The sequence below is a fragment of the Garra rufa genome, chromosome 19, assembly GCF_049309525.1.
Source record: "Garra rufa chromosome 19, GarRuf1.0, whole genome shotgun sequence".
Taxonomy (NCBI): Eukaryota; Metazoa; Chordata; class Actinopteri; order Cypriniformes; family Cyprinidae; genus Garra; species Garra rufa.
The window spans coordinates 19,321,062-19,338,277 of record NC_133379.1 but is presented as its reverse complement, the minus strand read 5'-3'; the positions used below and the strand labels follow the sequence as shown (position 1 = coordinate 19,338,277).

General features: G+C 37.2%; 2 protein-coding genes across 2 annotated transcripts in view; one reads left to right on the top strand and one right to left on the bottom strand.

Moving 5' to 3' along the window:
* The window catches only part of LOC141291987 (calpain-1 catalytic subunit), a 17,374-nt gene extending 11,161 nt beyond the window's left edge, over nt 1-6,213 (bottom strand). Inside the window, exon 1 of the mRNA XM_073823971.1 lies at nt 6,163-6,213. Coding sequence (XP_073680072.1) covers nt 6,163-6,213 — 51 coding nt within the window. The remainder of the gene's footprint in view (nt 1-6,162) is intronic.
* A 1,801-nt stretch (nt 6,214-8,014) lies between these two features.
* The window catches only part of pacs1a (phosphofurin acidic cluster sorting protein 1a), a 29,478-nt gene continuing 20,276 nt past the window's right edge, over nt 8,015-17,216 (top strand). Inside the window, 9 exon segments of the mRNA XM_073824232.1 lie at nt 8,015-8,099; nt 8,177-8,266; nt 8,446-8,571; nt 10,461-10,605; nt 10,770-10,861; nt 13,950-14,042; nt 14,527-14,586; nt 16,011-16,171; nt 16,511-16,604. Of these exon segments, the coding sequence (XP_073680333.1) occupies nt 8,210-8,266; nt 8,446-8,571; nt 10,461-10,605; nt 10,770-10,861; nt 13,950-14,042; nt 14,527-14,586; nt 16,011-16,171; nt 16,511-16,604 (828 nt within the window). The 5' untranslated portion in view covers nt 8,015-8,099; nt 8,177-8,209.

The following is a 17,216-nucleotide window of genomic DNA, read 5'->3' as shown; positions in this document are numbered from 1 at the left end:
AAAAGCTTTTTGAGACTGTATTAGGGTTTAATTTTTTACTTTGTACTTTCCAGTCAACTACATGAGTAAGATTATTGCTGAACGTAAAGCCTAAATTGACGATGCAGCATATTGTCCCATTAGAATCTTGCATAAGATCACTGTAAGGTGAGATGTGCGTCTCTTTCGCCCCTCCTCTCCCAATTTCATTACCTATGTGCTCTAGAGTTACACTAATGCACAGGGACTGACTTGTAAGTGAATTAGACCCAGTTCAATATAGCTCAGTTTGAAGAGAGGACTGGGTTCATGCTGCTATTATGTATTAATGTCTTTTCTTGGTTAGCTTAGCATGAGATGTTGCTTTTAGGTAATGCAAGGGCATTGAACATTATCTGTAGCTTGGAAATGAGCAATGGAAACTGCAATGTCTGTAATGTAAGATAGCCTAAGCCTAGGATAGTGCTGCAGGGAGACAGGTAGGACAGCTGATCGTCCTTGTAATACCAGACTACATGTGACCATATGTACCCCCAGACGTGTCCAAGAAGTTGCAAGTGCCTTGGGTGGAAGAGTGAAGTAACATCTCACCGCAATAACTGGCAAATCTTTTTCAGTCCATTAAGATGAGATGCACTGTAGCACCGCACTTAAAGCAACTGGTGGAAAAGCACACCACATCCTGACTGCTACTTTTGATATTGACTCCTACTCTGTTCAGGGACTTCTATTTCTATTTGTCTAATGTTTGGGAAATCTGTTCCATTTGTGTCAGTTGTTGAATCTTTTTATGTTCATACAAATGTTTACACAAATATTTAAGAAATTTGAAAGTGGGAGGATATACAGTCAAGCCTGACATTATTCATACCCCTGGCAAATTCTGACTTAGTTACTTTTATTCAACCAGCAATTTTTTTTTTGTCCGGAAATGACACAGGCTTCTCCCAAAAGATAAGACAAGCTTTTATTTACATTTGAACAAGAAGTGGCATGTCTAAAATTATTCATACCCTTTGCAAACTGTCACAGTCTATGGGAAAATCCAAAGTTCTATACCATTCCAAATAGTCCAAGCTGTTCTAAAGCATCCTAATTACCTGATTCATTGGGAACAGCTGTTTTAATCAACTCAACAGGTGAAAAACAGAAGCTCTCTGCTGTTGGTTTGTGGACAGTCATGGCTAAGACAAAGGAGCTCACTGATTATAGAAAAATGGTGTTCACATTTACCATGTAGATAAGTTTCATAGTTTACAAAGAAAATATATAATATATGTTGTTTTTTAACTTCACTTAAAAATAAATAAAATAAATAAATAAAAATAAATAAATAAATATATATATATATATATAAGATAAATATAGATATTTTTAAGAACAGCAATGGAATAAAATGCTAAAATTATTTAATCATAAGTAGAAATTTATGGGTTAGGGTTCTAGGGCTGTAATCAACCAAAGAAAATCTTGGTCGACTGAAGTCCAGAAACTTTCGACTAAAAGTCGACTAAAAATGACGTTGTGGAGGGAAAAAAACGTACATTACATTAATTAGATACCTACTGTACTCAGTACTTGGTAGCCTTGGTGTCTGCCTAAATTAATTATAAATAAACATAAAAAACTTTTTGCAGTATATTTAAGCGTTTTTTACCTAATTATTTTGCATTGAAATGAGTCTGACACGCGAGTCTGTCGTCTCTGACAGCGGTGCATCACGTGCACCTGCGCAATATCATAGCCTGTGATTTCTGAAAACAGTACTATGTTGTCAACTAGTGATATCACAAGAACTTTTGAGGAATGTGCAACATAATTTAGAAAATTATTTTAGTCATATGTTATAAGTATAACTGTCAGACACTATCATTTCAGCCGCTCTGCGCAGCTCGCACAGAGCGAGGCTGAACATTAGAGCTCAGCTACGCGGCTGAGACACGAATAGACTTAACAATTCCTTCCGTGATATTATTTTTCCGTTTGGATGAGGGGCCGTTCACATGTCGCGCCTAAAAACGCGTGGAAAAAACGCTAGGCGCGATGCTTTCTTCCTAATGTCAACAAAGCGCTCGGGCGCTTGCTCTCCGGAAGCGTCTGCCGTTTCTAAGCAACCATCAGCTGCGCTCTAGCTCCAAGCCTATATGCGTCTCATGCATTGTTGCTTCTATTTGCGTCAAAATAATGGAGGCTTGACAAATCATAAAGTTCAGAAAATCCTTGGACCACAATGATGAGCTGTTTCTGCTGAGGTTTCAATGTAACGGAAAAACGTGAGGAAGCTGATGAAGCGGAAAAACGAGCGCGTCGCACCGCGTGCGCGTCGCGACCACGTCGCTTCCATTATGCGCGCGCAAGACGCGCATCTACATTTGAAATAACGAACTTGATCGCGCAAAAGACGCTACATGTGAACGGCCCCAAAAGCCTACTTATCTGTCTCTCTTCTCCAGCGGGTTGGGCTAATCCAAAAAAGTGAAAACAATGGGGGTGTTCTGAAAACAGACTGTTCCCTGTGAAACAGGGGTGCTCTGAAAACACCCCCATTAGCAATTAGTGCTTTCCACCTGATGAAATAAGCACGGCCAAACTGATGAAATGAGCGCGGCAAAAAATCGACCAATCAGAATTTTGGTCGAACCAGACCATATCGACCAATTAATCGACTAATCGACTGGGACGTTACAGCCCTATAGGGTTCGGGACAGCCACCTCCCAATTGCAAGTATCCACTAAATGGTAATATTATATATATATTAAGCTTACTGATATTTTTAATATAATAGAAACCATTTTAGTATATCTTCTCAAGGGACAGTACTATAGAAATTACACTTGGATATATTTTAGAGTCGTCAGTGTGCAGTTTGTATAGCAGTATAGATTTATTGTCCCCTGATAGTTATTCAATATACAGCCTTTATTACCAAAATGGCTGGCAACAAAAGTGAGTACACCCTAATGGCGCTTTTCCACTACACAGTACCAGCTCGCCTCGGCTCGACTCGACTCGGCTCTGTTTGGTTTTCCACTGTGAAAAAGTTGTACCTGTACCGGCTTCCAGGTACTTTTTTTCGTACCACCTCCGGCAAGGTTCCAAGCGAGCTAAGGCGATACTAAAATGTGACGTGAAAACACAGCAGACTGCTGATTGGTCAGAGAGAATAGTCACTATTCACTGCGTCATCATTGCACGCGCCAGCAATAGTATCCAGAAAACCCCCGCCATTTTTAAAAAGTTTGGCCAGAGATTGCGTGACATATCCAATCCATTACATATTATGGCAACTCGGAAGAATACGCCGTGGTCAAACGAGGAGGTGCAGACAGCGGGTGTGTGTCGCGTAGAAGATTACATCACGGCAGTTTCTTGTAGCGTCGCTATGATAACCAGGTACTATTGTGGAGGTACAGGTACAACTTTTACACAGTGGAAAACCAAACAGAGCCGAGTCGAGCCGAGGTGAGCCGAGTCGAGCTGGTACTGTGTAGTGGAAAAGCGCCATAAGTGAACTTGTCCAAAGTGTCAATATATTGTGTCAGTACCATTGTTATCTGGCACTGCCTTAATCATCCTTTGCATGGAATTGACCAGAGCTGCACAGGTTGTTGCTGGGATCCTTTTTCACTCCTCATGGAGCTGCTGGACGTTAGACTCATGGTGCTTCTCCACTAGGGGTGTAAATCGGAGCCTTCAAGACGATTCGATACGATACCGATTTCTTAAGCCAGCGATTCGATTATTTTCGATACTTCAGAATTCCCTGTGATACGATGCGATTCGATCCGATTCAATACTATATATTTTTTTACATGATATCTATTAAGTTTCAAATAAATCAACAAAAATAGTAAATAATTTGCCTTTTATTGAGAATACAGAAACAGTATTCTATTCACATAATGTGTATGTTACACTATAGCAGTTGTGCTCAATGCACTGCAAATAGAACAGCAAATAGAAAAGTTACTGCATCTACAAAGTGCAATCAGATAAATTGTAATAAGAACAAAATAAAGTCTAATGCTTATAGTGCAGGTCTACTATGGCCAATTAGCCTATTCACTGTTTAAAAAAAGTTTCTTTTATACAAAATTGGTTACATTTTGAAAATACAATTTGCATCTTATTAAGAGGTAATGGTCACACATCCTCTGCAGTAGATGAACTGCAAATAGAACACTACTCCACAAAATCAGTTAAGTGCAATAATAACAAAAAGTAAGTAGGACATAAGCCTACAGCCTATTCACTACAAAAGATAAAATATTTTAGAAGAATGAGGTATTTAGGAGCATGGCTCATGGCTTGAGCTATAATAGAGGCATTGCAAATAGAACAGTTACTCAACAAAACAGTTTAAGCGCAGTAAGAATCAAAAGTTACAAAAGTCTAGGACATAAGCCTACAGACTGACCTCTACAGCTGAGGTGTGTGAACATGAACAACATAGATAGACTGTGAAAAGTAAGTAATGCGTGTGAAGTAGAAGACAATAATGAGGTTAGCGGCGTCACCCGCAGCTTAGGAGTGGGTAGTACGCTTACGTCGGAGCCATAGACAGTAAAAGAAAGGTCGGAACGGATGCTAAAAATAGACAGGTGAACAAACAGGCAGCAAAATAAACACATTAATCGATACTCTTGCGGACGAATCGATGCATTGAATCGTCGGCTGCATAATCGATGCATCGATACGAATTGATTAATATTTACACCCCTATTCTCCACCTTACGCTTGAGGATGCCCCACAGGTGCTTAAAAGGGTTCAGGTCTGGAGACATACTTGGCCACCCCATCACCTTCAGCTTCCTCAGCAAGGCAGTTGTCATCTTGGTGGTGTGTTTGGGGTCGTTATCATGTTGAAAAACTGCCGTTCGGCCTAGTTTCTGGAGGGAAGGCATCATGTTCTGCTTCAGAATGTACAGTACATAATGGAATTAGGGATGCACCGAATATCCGGCCACCGAAAATTTTCGAAAAAGAGCATTTTTGGTTTTCGGCCGAAGGATTTTTATTACCGAAACAACACGGCCGAAACAGTATGTTGACGCAAACAGAAACCGCAACCTGCACGTGCTTGTCTGAAGCAACACGTCTGCGGTGTGGACGTATTTCAGTATATCTGAGAAAGACCCACGGATAGCGATTTGCAAAACTTGTAATGCCGAAATTTCAAGAGGGGGTGCGTCTGCAGTCGTGCATGCAGCGATGAGAGCAGAGATCGAGACAGATGTTGCTTTCAGTGAGAGAAAAACATTGGCTTTACGTTGGTGTTACGTCGCAATATTTTAAAGATATGTCTTTTCTATATACTGTATATTTATAAATATTTATGTTTTAAACCATGGAGGTGAGCCAATGGATATCACACAAGCAACGTGAAAACTGCGCAATATGTTAAAGTGAAAGTAAAAACTGACGGTGCTTTCAGCATCTGACGTGCATTCTCTCAGAGACAATGAGAGACGATTATACTTCATATGCTGATATTAATTTAGTCCCTTAATATTTTTCTTGTGCCCCGAACATGGTGGGAAAAGAAAGTATTTTGTGTAAGGTTTGTTTTTGAAAGTCGGTTCTTGAAATAAAGCTTTTAATTTTTATTGATGACTGCAGTGTTATTAGGGGTTAAGAAAGTCTTAATTATGATTTCAGGTGGTCTTAAATGTGGGGACTGAAAGACAAGAATTGCGATGAAATTTCAAAAGGCTATCCGTTGAATAAATATGAGCGCTGCACGTTTCAAAATCATTTGTTGCGCTGCTTTGTGTACTACCAATCTGAAAGCGCCTCCTGCTGGAAGAGAAACGCGTAGACTTGTAAATGTGAACTGATGGATCCACAAGATAATGTGTTATAAAAATTTAAACAATTTAAACAAAGGCAGTAAAATATATGTATATGTTATTTAAGTAATATAATACTTGATTGATAATAATTGTTTCAATTAATATAACTGATTTATTCTTTGACACATTAATATTAATTTATGCAGTTGTAATGCCTTGGTTTTAGTAAGATTAGGACACAGTCATAGCCATAAATGCAATGGTACTAATAATTGGCATAATTCTTTCGGTGTTTTGGTTTTCGGCCTTGGTTTTCCTCTTTTTCGGTTTTCGGTTTCAGCCAAGAATTTTCATTTCGGTGCATCCCTAAATGGAATCCATGTTTCCCACAATGAACTGCATCTCCCCAGTACCAGCAGTACTCATGTAGCCCCAGACCATGATGCTACCAGCACCATGCTTGACTGTAGGCAAGACACAATTTTCTCCTCACCAGGGCATCGCCACACATGCTGGACACCATCTGAGCCAAACAAGTTTATCTTAGTCTCATCAGACAACAGGACATGATTCCATTAATTCATGCTTATGGACAGGTTGTCTTCAGCAAACTGTTTGTGGGAATTTCTTGTGAGGCTTCCTTCTGATAAGACGCCTTTGCAAATCGACTTGTTGCAGTGTGCGGCGTACGGTTTGTGCACTGACAAGCTGACCTTCTACTTCCGCAACCTTTAAAGCAATGATGGCAGCACTCATGCATATGTTTTTTAAAGCAAGGTTCTGAACCTGACGCACAGAACGAGTGCTCAACTTCAGTGATCGACCCTTGCAAGGCCTGTTCCGAATGGAACCCATCTTGGAAAGCCTCTATATGACCCTAACCACTGTAGTGTAACTCCTTGGCCGGCTTTGTGGAGAGCAACAAATTCTAATTCTCAAGTCCTCAGAGAGTTCTTTGCCATTCTAATCCAAGATACACAAGTTTGTATGGTCCTGTCAAGCAGACAAAAACATAAACATGATGAATAGGACATGTGGCTTTGCATGGTTAAACAACATACTGCTGTTATCACTTAGGGTGTACTCACTTTTGTTGCCAGCTATTTTGACAATAATGGCTGTATGTTGAGTTATTTTCAGAGGACAGTAAATCTATACTGCTAAACAAGCTGCACATCGACTACACTAAAATAAATCCAAGTTTCATTTCTATAGTATTGTCCCTTGAGAAGATATCCTAAAGTGGTTACTGAAATATGAGGGGGTGTACTCACTTTTGTGAGATACTGTATGTATGTGTATGTGTGGAATTAATTAGTGCAGTATATTTAATGTTACTTTTATCATAGTCTTCATAGTGGCTTGGATATGCATGCGTATTTAAACATTCATGACCATGTTCTCCTTTCATTGTATAAATCCACAACCTGTCACAGAAACTGAATAAGCCTAGTGCTTGAGAGCTGTGTCACTGTGAGATTTATCCCCTAAATCTAATATCACCAGTGCGGTGTTCTTGACTTCAGGCCAAAAACATCGCCAGACACCTTGTGGAGATGTATCAGAGGACAATCCAGTTTTTGGGACATAGCATTCTTTGCCAGTTTGCTTCAAATGTCCTGTCTCTGTGCGGTGGATTGCGGTGGATTTTTATTTCAGGATCAATTGGTAGCTGTCCTTAGATTGCTAGCCGGATTTTGTAGCTCCAGTCATGTTTGTTTTATGTACGTGCATTTTATAGATAGATAATTCAGTGCAAAAATGAACAATCTGACTCACCCTTATGTCGATCCAATCACCTGTGCTGATTTAAAGAAAGCAGCTTTTCCATATCATGACCTTTCATAATGATGTTAAGCTCCAAAAAGGGCACTATGGAAAAAGAAGAGTGTGTAAATTATTAAAAAATGCTTCTTTTGTGTTCTACAGAAGTAAAAAAACAACAGCATATGTGTTAAATGTCAATCCCTTGAATATATTACGCATATTTCAATTTGTAATTGTCTGACAGTGACATATATTAAAAACCATCATGGCACTTCTCAGTCACAGTACGAAAAGGTCACAATTGTTGTGTGGGAATTTGAGGTGAAATGTCAGCCAAAATTGCATCTGGGATTTAAGGCCAAAATGTCAGCTCTGGGAGGTAAACTTGATAAGCCGGCTTGGGGACAGATTATTCATTCAGCTGCCATAGCAACTTGTCCTCAGAGCATCTCTCTCTTGTTTTCTCTTGCAGACTTCTCAGTCTAACTCTGAAAAAATTGGTAATTTTGAAAGAGCTGGACCGGGATCTCACTTCGGTGGTCATTGCAGTTAAACTTCAGGTAAAATTTGTTTTACTGGTTTGAATCACTTGAATATAAATCTATGTTTGGGTGACTAAGTGTAAATGTCTCTTTAGGGCTCAAAACGCATTTTGCGGTCAAATGAAATCATGCTGTCTTCTGCTGGCCTTACTGAGACTGATCTTCAGCTGACCTTCTCTCTTCAGGTTAGCTGTTTGTGTGCGTTTTGGATGAGATTAGAACTAAAGTGACATTTGTAGATTTAATATTACGGTATTATGGTTTGTTTTGATGAAACTTATCGGAAGTCCCTAACTGACACACTCTTCCCATAATGAATTTGATTCTGTTAATGTTACCTTTTGCAGTACTTTGTCTCTTTTAGTACCCACACTTTTTGAAGAGAGATGCCAACAAACTTCAGATTATGCTTCAGAGACGCAAGAGGTACAAGAACCGCACTATACTGGGCTATAAGACCCTCGCCCTAGGAATGATAAATATGGCTGAGGTGAGGAACCCTACGCAAAACCCTACAAAACCAGTTCAGCTGCATTTTTTGTAATTCTAGACTGCTTGTGTGAATCTTGTTTAAAACCACATTTCAGCACATGTTTGAAAATGTTACATAAAATGCATGGAAAAACTGCTGTATAAGGAGGGGAGGAAGTCTTTTTGTGCATCAGTCAGTTTTATATCACTTTAATGGAGTTAACAGTACTGAAACTTCTCACAGATGCAGCAGAAATCCACGCAGGTCATGTTGTATCTGTGATTTAATGGCCAAATAAATGCTGAGACATTTGTGTTTGTACTATGATTCAGTACATGACTAACTGTTGAAAGTACATCCACATCATGTCACATTATTATTGATTTCAAGCCATGAAGAAAAAATTAATCTCTAAACAAAATTCGAAATCAACAAGAATACAAATTTAAAGCGCATACACTACCAGTTCAAAAACTTTTGACAGTTAGATTTTTAATATTTTTAAAGAAGCCTCTTCTGCTCGCCGAGCCTGCATTTATTTGATCCAAAGCACAGCCAAGTAGTATTTTTACTATTTGAAATGACTGTTTTCTGTTTGAATATATTTTAAAATGTAATTTAATCCTGTGATAAAAGCTAAGTTTTCAGCATCATTACTTCAGTCTTCTGTGTCACATCCTTCAGAAGTCATTCCAATATGCTGATTTGTTGTTTAAGAAACATTTATTATTTTTATTATTTTCAATATTGAAAACAGTTGAGTACATTTTTTCGGGATTCTTTGATGAACAGAAAGATCAGCATTTATCTGAAATAAAAATGCTGTTCGTCTGAACTTTCTATTCATCAAAAAAACTCTTACCCAGCTGTTTTCAAAATAATAATAAAAAAAAAAATGTTTTGAGCAGCAAATCAGAATATTAGAATGATTTCTGAAATAAATAAATTGCATATTAAAATATATTTAAATAGAAAACCGTTATTATAAGTAGTGAAAATATTTCCAAATTTTGCTGTTTTTGCCGTTACCGTTTCCCCCCCCCCCTAGAAAAGTCAGTTAAATATTTTTCTGGTAAATTCTCTGTATTTTATTTTTCCTTATTTTATTATTAAATGTTTTAATCATAATTTTATTATTAGTAATTAAATTAATTATTATAATTATAAATAATATAATTATTTAATTAAATTACATTTTCAAATATATTGTAATATAAACTGTTATTTTAAAAAAGTAAACATATTTTCAAATTTTACTGTTTTTGCTGTACTTTGGATCAAATAAATGCAGGCTTGGTGTTTAAAAAACAATACAAATCTTGCTGTTCAAAAAAATTGGATTGGTAGTGCAGTTTTTTCATAGGAACAGATTTAATTAAATCACCTGCCAATGGATCCTCTGCAGTCAATGGGTGCCGTCAAATTGAGACTTACAGCTGATAAAAAACAGCATGATCCAAACTTAATCGACATTAATACAGTCCATCATCTTGTGAAGTGAAAAACTGCATATTTGTAATAAACAAATCCATCATTAATACAATTTAACTTTTTAAAAAGTAAAAAAAACATGCAGGATTCATGTTTAAGTAGTCTTTTTGCAGCTTAATATTCACAGACACTAGTCCATATCGCATTTTGATTTAAGTATACTGACCTACTTTTGATTTATTATCCCAAATTTGGCAAATTCTGTAACCTTACGCATTATACAGTAAATTCCATTTTTATTAACGGATTCCGCTATTCTGTCAGCGTTTACCCCATTGCAGAAATCATTAAATATATTTTGCTGCAAAAATATCTAAATGAAAATCTCTTCTTTTGTGTTGACAGATTTTTCATTTTTGAGTGGACTACACATTTTTAAGAATTTACTTTATGGCTTCTGTTCTCTTTGTTCTCAGGTGATGCAGCACCCTACAGAAGGTGCTCAGGTGTTGGGTTTGCACACGACGGTGAAGGACACCCCAGTGCCCGTTGCTGAGATCAGGGTCTATTCTCTCTCCAGTCAACCCATCGACCCAGAGGGACCAAAGGCCAAGCTATCCGGTGAGACTTGCACAATTTGATATTTCAATTTAAAGCGGCTAATGAGAAATTACAAAAAAGAGGTCAGGGCTGCTTTTTAACATTTTTGAGAACACTTTTAGCAAGTTCTTTAGCAAGGCCTGCTCTGGTTTAATCACTTGCACGTGGTTCCTGTTTCCTTTCAGATCGTTCTCCAGACATCGATAATTACTCTGAGGAGGAAGAAGAAAGCTATTCGTCAGAGCAGGACGGCAGTGATGACCCTCTACAGGGGCAGGTAAGGCCTGTGAGATTGAAGTGATTGATTTTGATATTCAGCCATCTTTCCTGTTTAGTGAATTAGTCAAATCACTGAAGAAATGCACTGCGTGACTTTGTAAAGCAAATGTATAATAACATCTATGGCGTGAAAAGACACTCTAGGCAGAGCGAGGAAAGAAATGAAAGAAATACAGGCAGCAAAAATGTGTCATTAATAGATTAGTTCACCCAAAAGCATAAAATCGTCATCATTTACTCATCCTCATGCAGTTTCAAACCTGTTTGAGTTTTTTCTTCCTTGGAACACAAAAAGAGGTGTTTTGAAGTCTCTTTTTAATGTAATGTCAAAAACTACACTAGCAGTCAAAAGTTTTTGAACAGTAAGATTTTTTAAAAATGTTTCTTAAAGAAGTCTCTTCTGCTCAGCAAGCCTGCATTTTTCATCCAAAGTACAGCAAAAGTAGTACAGTTTTTAAATATTTTTACTGTTTAAAATAACTGTTTTCTATTTGAATATATTTTAAAATGTAATTTATTCCTGTGAGCAAAGCAAAATTTTCAGCCTCATTACTCCAGTCTGCAGAAATCATTCTAATATGCTGATTTGCTGTTCAAGAAACATTTATTATTATTATTATTATTATCAATATTTAAAACAATTTAATTTAACTGGGATGCTTTAAATTGATCAAAAGTGATAATACATACATGTATAATGTTACAAAAGCTTTCTATTTCAGATAATGCTGTTCTTCTGAACTTTCTATTCATTAACCTAAAAAGATTCTACTCAGCTGTTTTCAAAATATTATTATTATTATTATTAATAAATGTTTTTGAGCAGCAAATCAGAATATTATAATATATATGTAACTGGAGTAATGATGCTAAAAATACAGCTTTGAAATCACAGGAATAAATTACATTTTAATAGTAATAATATAATATTCAAATAGAAAACAGTTGTTTTAAGTAGTAAAATTATTTCACATTTTTACTGTTTTTGCTGTGCTTTGGATCAAATAAATCTAGGCTTAGTGAGCAGTAGAGACTTCTTTAAAAAGCAATACAAATCTTACTGTTCAAAAACTTTTGACTGGTAGTGTAGATTCGTTTTGTTCATAGGAACAGATTTAATAAAATCACCTGCCAATGGATGTTAAATGAGTGCTGTCAAAATGAAAGTTCAAAGCAGCAAATAATATTTGTAATAAACAAATCCATCATTAAAGTGTTTTAACTTATTAAAAACTGTTTGAAAATAAAAAAGCTTTTCACTTCACAAGACGTTAATTGATAAACTTTATTTGTGTGGATTACTTGTGGATTATTTTGATGTTTTTATTAGCTGTTTGAACTCATATTCTCATGGCACCCATTCACTACAGAGGATCCATTGGTGAGCAAGTATTGTAATGCAGAATTTCTATAAATCTGTTCTAAGAGAGAACTCCTCTGCATCTTGGATGGCCTGAGGTAAATTTTCAGCACATTTTTATTTTTGGCTGAACTATTCTTAAGTTATATTGCCACAGATTTGTAATATAATTCAAGCACGTAGCGCTAAAACCCTATTGTAATTGTTAGAATGGCCATGGATCAGCAACCCCCACATAAAACTGATCAGGCAGACCAAACCGTAATTCGTAAAGACTTGAAACTTGGAGGGATGGTAGTACTCACATCGTCTACAATGTCACCAAGGCTCACCCCAATCGGCCTGACGGGGGTGATCAAAAGTACGAAATCGCTCATAAATCCTAAACCGTTCGTCACCGGCTCAAGCGTATTATGGCGTTGGAGTCCTTGGCTCTTTTTGGGTAATTTTTTTTTTTTTTTTTTTGAAAAATCTACTTTTGTGAACTAGTCCTAGGTTTTTCACCTGATCAGAACCAAACCTGTTCAGGAAGATTGTCTGGAGAGCGAATATCAATGATAAAAAAAGTTAGAATTTTCGACTCACCGTCGCAAAAGCTTTTACAACTAAAACAGCTATAACTTAAACGTCACGGAGCTTGGCCACTTGGTGGCGCTATAAGAGGGAAAAACATAAAAATGGCTATAACTATGCCACATTTGTCCTATCAACATGAAAATCACCACTAGGTGGCGATATCACATTTTCCAAGATCATAAATGATTCTATATTGCACATTTTTTCACACATACACATGATATCTGTATCATACAATAGACCTCCACTTAGCCTCTAGAACCACTGCTGTTAAAATCAAACTGTTTGTTAAATGATTGAGAAGATGTAAAAAAACTCCTTTTTAAATATAGTCCTAGGTTTTTTGCTTAGTCTGGAAAAAAAGTATAATGCAGTACAATTCTCTGGACTCTCTAGGTCAGTCGTTTTTTTTCTAATTTTGAAATTTACCCTTTGGGTCGGTTAGCAAAGCAGCCTGTCAAAATATACCCAAAAGCCTAAACGAAAACTCAAAACTTCATGAAACCCTGGTGAGCACATGCCACAGGTGATTCTAATATGTAATCTCTTTTGTCATATGTGACCCTGGACCACAAAACCAGTCATAAGGTAAAATTTTACAAAACTGAGATGTATACATCATATGAAAGCTCAATAAATAAGCTTTCTATTGATGTATGGTTTGTTAGGATAGGACAATATTTGGCCGAGATACGCCTATTTGAAGATCTGGAATCTGAGGGTGCAAAAAAATCAAAATACTGAGAAAATCACCTTTAAAGTTGTCCAAATTAAGTTCTTAACAATGCATATTACTAATCAAAAATTACATTTTGATATGTTTACAGTAGGAATTTTACAAAAAAATCTTCATGGAACATGATCTTTACTTAATTTCCTAATAATTTTTGGCATAAAAGAAAAATCAATAATTTTGACCCATACAATGTATTTTTGGCTATTACTACAAATATACCCCAGCGACTTAAGACTGGTTTTGTGGTCCAGGGTCACATATGTGCTTAAATGTCCTAAAGCACTTGAACCCTGGTAATAGCTGCTTGCAGCTATTTTCTTTTCTTGTACTTGAATAAAATAACAATTCACAGTGACTATGTCTCTCAAGTAAGGTTTTTGAGGTCTTAAATTATGGTTTGTCATTTTTGTGCAGTACCTGTATGATGACGAGGATGAACTAAGGAAAAAGAAACCTCGTCATAAACTCCCTTCCACAGCCTCTATCACCAGAGCTAACGTAAGTGATGTAAGTGATCTCTCCAGGATTAGAAAACAGACCTCAGAGAACCAGAGCAGCTTTTTCTGTGCCTCCATGTTGACTCAGGCCTTGCCAAGAAGTGAACCAACTGCATATTTCTCCCTGAGGCCACTAATGTTCTTTACATGTAGCAGCGGTTGCAATAGGAGCCGCTGCAATTTTTGCCATCATATGGAAACTCTAGAGATGGGGCTTCTGAGCACATTAATGTATTATCTGCTTCCTCCTCTCAGATGCCTTCACAAGTCTGTTTTGTTTTCCTGTGCGCTCTGTCTTCTAGCTGACAAGCCTCTAGTCCCTTCGCCAGCGCTCTGTGCTTGTTGTGACAGCTTTTTTTTCACTCTCTGCTTGCTGCTATTTTTGTTCCCTGCTATTGCTCAGCCAGATACGCTGTTAATTTGTGTCTGTTTGCTATGGTTGCTTATGACTCCCCCGGTTTCTGTCTAACAAGGTGTTTGTGTTTCAAATCCAGCAACCCAACATCAAACAGAAGCTTATGGCATTGGTGAAATGGTTCAAAGTGTCCGATGAGGTAATTGCAGCCTGTCTATAAATTCACCCGCTCTTTAGTGTAATTCACCCGCGGAGGTCTTTTCCCTTCCATTCTCACCAGTGTTTAAGGATCGTATTTGGTTATTTTGGACATTACAATAAAATAAGACTAAAAATAAACATCTTATACAGATGAGAGTAGTTATTTTCATTTAATAGCTAATAACCAATACATAAGGTAATCTAACATACACAATCAACTTCCTGTGTCAAAGTATTAATGATACATTCTCTAAATTCTAATATTGTCCAATAATGATGTTGTATTAGTACAGTTGAGGTCAAAAGTTTGCATACACCTTGAGGGATCATACAAATTGCATGTTATTTTTTATTTAGTACTGATCTGAATAAGATATTTCACATAAGAGATGTTTACAGAAAGACCAAAAGAGAAAATAAGTTGAATTGATGAAAAATGATCCTGTTCAAAAGTTTACATACACTTGGTTCTTAATACTGTGTTCTTACCTGAATGATCCACAGCTGCGTTGTTTTCTGTTTAGAGATACTTGTTCTTGAGTCTCTTGTTTGTCCTGAACAGTTAAACCGCCTGCTGTTCTATAGAAAAATCCTTCAGGTCCCACAAATTCTTTGGTTTTTTAGCATTTTTATGTATTTGAACCCTTTTCAACAATGACTGTATGATTTTGAGATCCATCTTTTCTCACTGAGGGATTCACATGCAACTATTACAGAAGGTTCAAATGCTCACTAATGCTCCAGAATTTGAAGATCAGGGTAAATTTAACTTACTTTGTTTTCTGGGAAACATAAAAGTATCTTCTGTAGCTTCTGAAAGGCAGTACTAAATGAAAAAAAAAAAACAATATTCAGGCAAAATAAGGAAAATGTCCACATCTTCATTCTGCTCAAAAGTTTACACCCCCTGTCTTTTGAAGCATTGTGTTTCCTTCTGAAGCATCAGTGAGTGTTTGAACCTTCTGTAATAGTCCCTAAGTTGTATTCAGTGTAAAAAGATGGGTCTCAAAATCATACAGTCATTGTTGGAAAGGGTTCAAATACACAAAAATGCTGAAAACTGAAGAATTTGTGGGACCTGAAGGATTTTTCTGAAGAACAGCGGCAGTTTAACTGTTCAGAACAAACAAGGGACTCATGAACAACTTTCACTAAACAAAAAACGCAGCTGTGGATCATTCAGGTTACAACACAGTATTAAGAATCATAAAAAAAAAAATATTATTTTCTCTTGTGGATGATATGTAAACATCTTTTATGTGAAATATTGTCTTTTCAGGTCAGTACTAAATATAAAAAACAAAATGCATTTTATATGATTCCTCTTATTTTGATAAAGAATTAACATTTTGCAGATTCTGCAAGGTGTATGTAAACTTTTGACCTCGACTGTACAATTGATGGGTAAAATTTTGCATGCAGGTGGGATTTGGTTTGGATCATGTGTCCCAAGAGCAGATCCGGGATGTGGAAGAGGACCTTGATGAGCTCTATGACAGTCTTGAGATGTACAACCCCAGTGACAGCGGCCCAGACATGGAGGAAACAGATAGTATTATCAGCACCCCCAAACCCACACTCCGGTACTGCATTCACTAGCTAATGTTTATTCTTATGGCACCCACTTTCAGATATCGATTTAGTAATATTGCTCTGCATTACACAGATGTGATTAAATAATGGAGGAGGAAGCCAGTAAATGTAGCGTTGCTGTTTCTGCTGCAAAAGATTCCGGAATACTAATACTGCATATAATAGGAAATTTGTACAAGCAGCATATTTCACTCTCAAATGCAGGAATAAACTGACATAAAAAGCTTTTTTAGTCACACACTGAGTGGGCAAACTGCCTACACCTCAGTTTTCTTATTCTGACCCTGGCTTTCTTTGTGTGTGTGTGTGTGTGTGTGTGTGTGTTTCAGGCCATTTTTCGAAGGCATGTCACAGTCCAGCTCTCAGACAGAGTTTGGTAGCTTGAATAGCAGGTGCAGCCACAGCAAAGACAAGCTAAGTCCTGTGAGTGCCATTTAGAGAAAGACCTTATTTTAGCACTGAATTTTAGCTTTGCTTTGCCTTACTGCTGCTGTTCTTAAAGGGATAGTTCATTCAAAAATGAAAACTACCACATGATTTACTCACCCTGAAGCCATCCTAGGTGTATATGACTTTTTTCTTTCAGATGAATACAATCCGAGTTAGATTAAAAAATGCCCTTGCGCTTCCAAGCCCTATAATGGCAGGAATAGGTGTTGAGAGTCCAATAAAGTGCATCCATCCATCATAATAAGTGCTCCACAAGGAATGACAACGGATATCTGGACGGAGGATTACCACAAATTAAGTTACATGACCATCACTTGCCATTTCGTGACAAAAACATTTAAAATGATAAGCACCGTATTAACAACAGCTGCATTCCCACTGGAAGAGGCTAAGACAGGGGAGAACATTAGGAGAGAAATCATCAGACTTCTAACGGAGTATGGACTGGATATGAGTCAGCTAAATAAAGTGGTGTGGGTGACAGACCAAGGCTCAAACGTCATCAGTGCCCTCAGACCATATCGAAGACTAGACTGCCAAGATCACCTTTATAATACGGTGATGCGACACGCCCTGGACCCCACA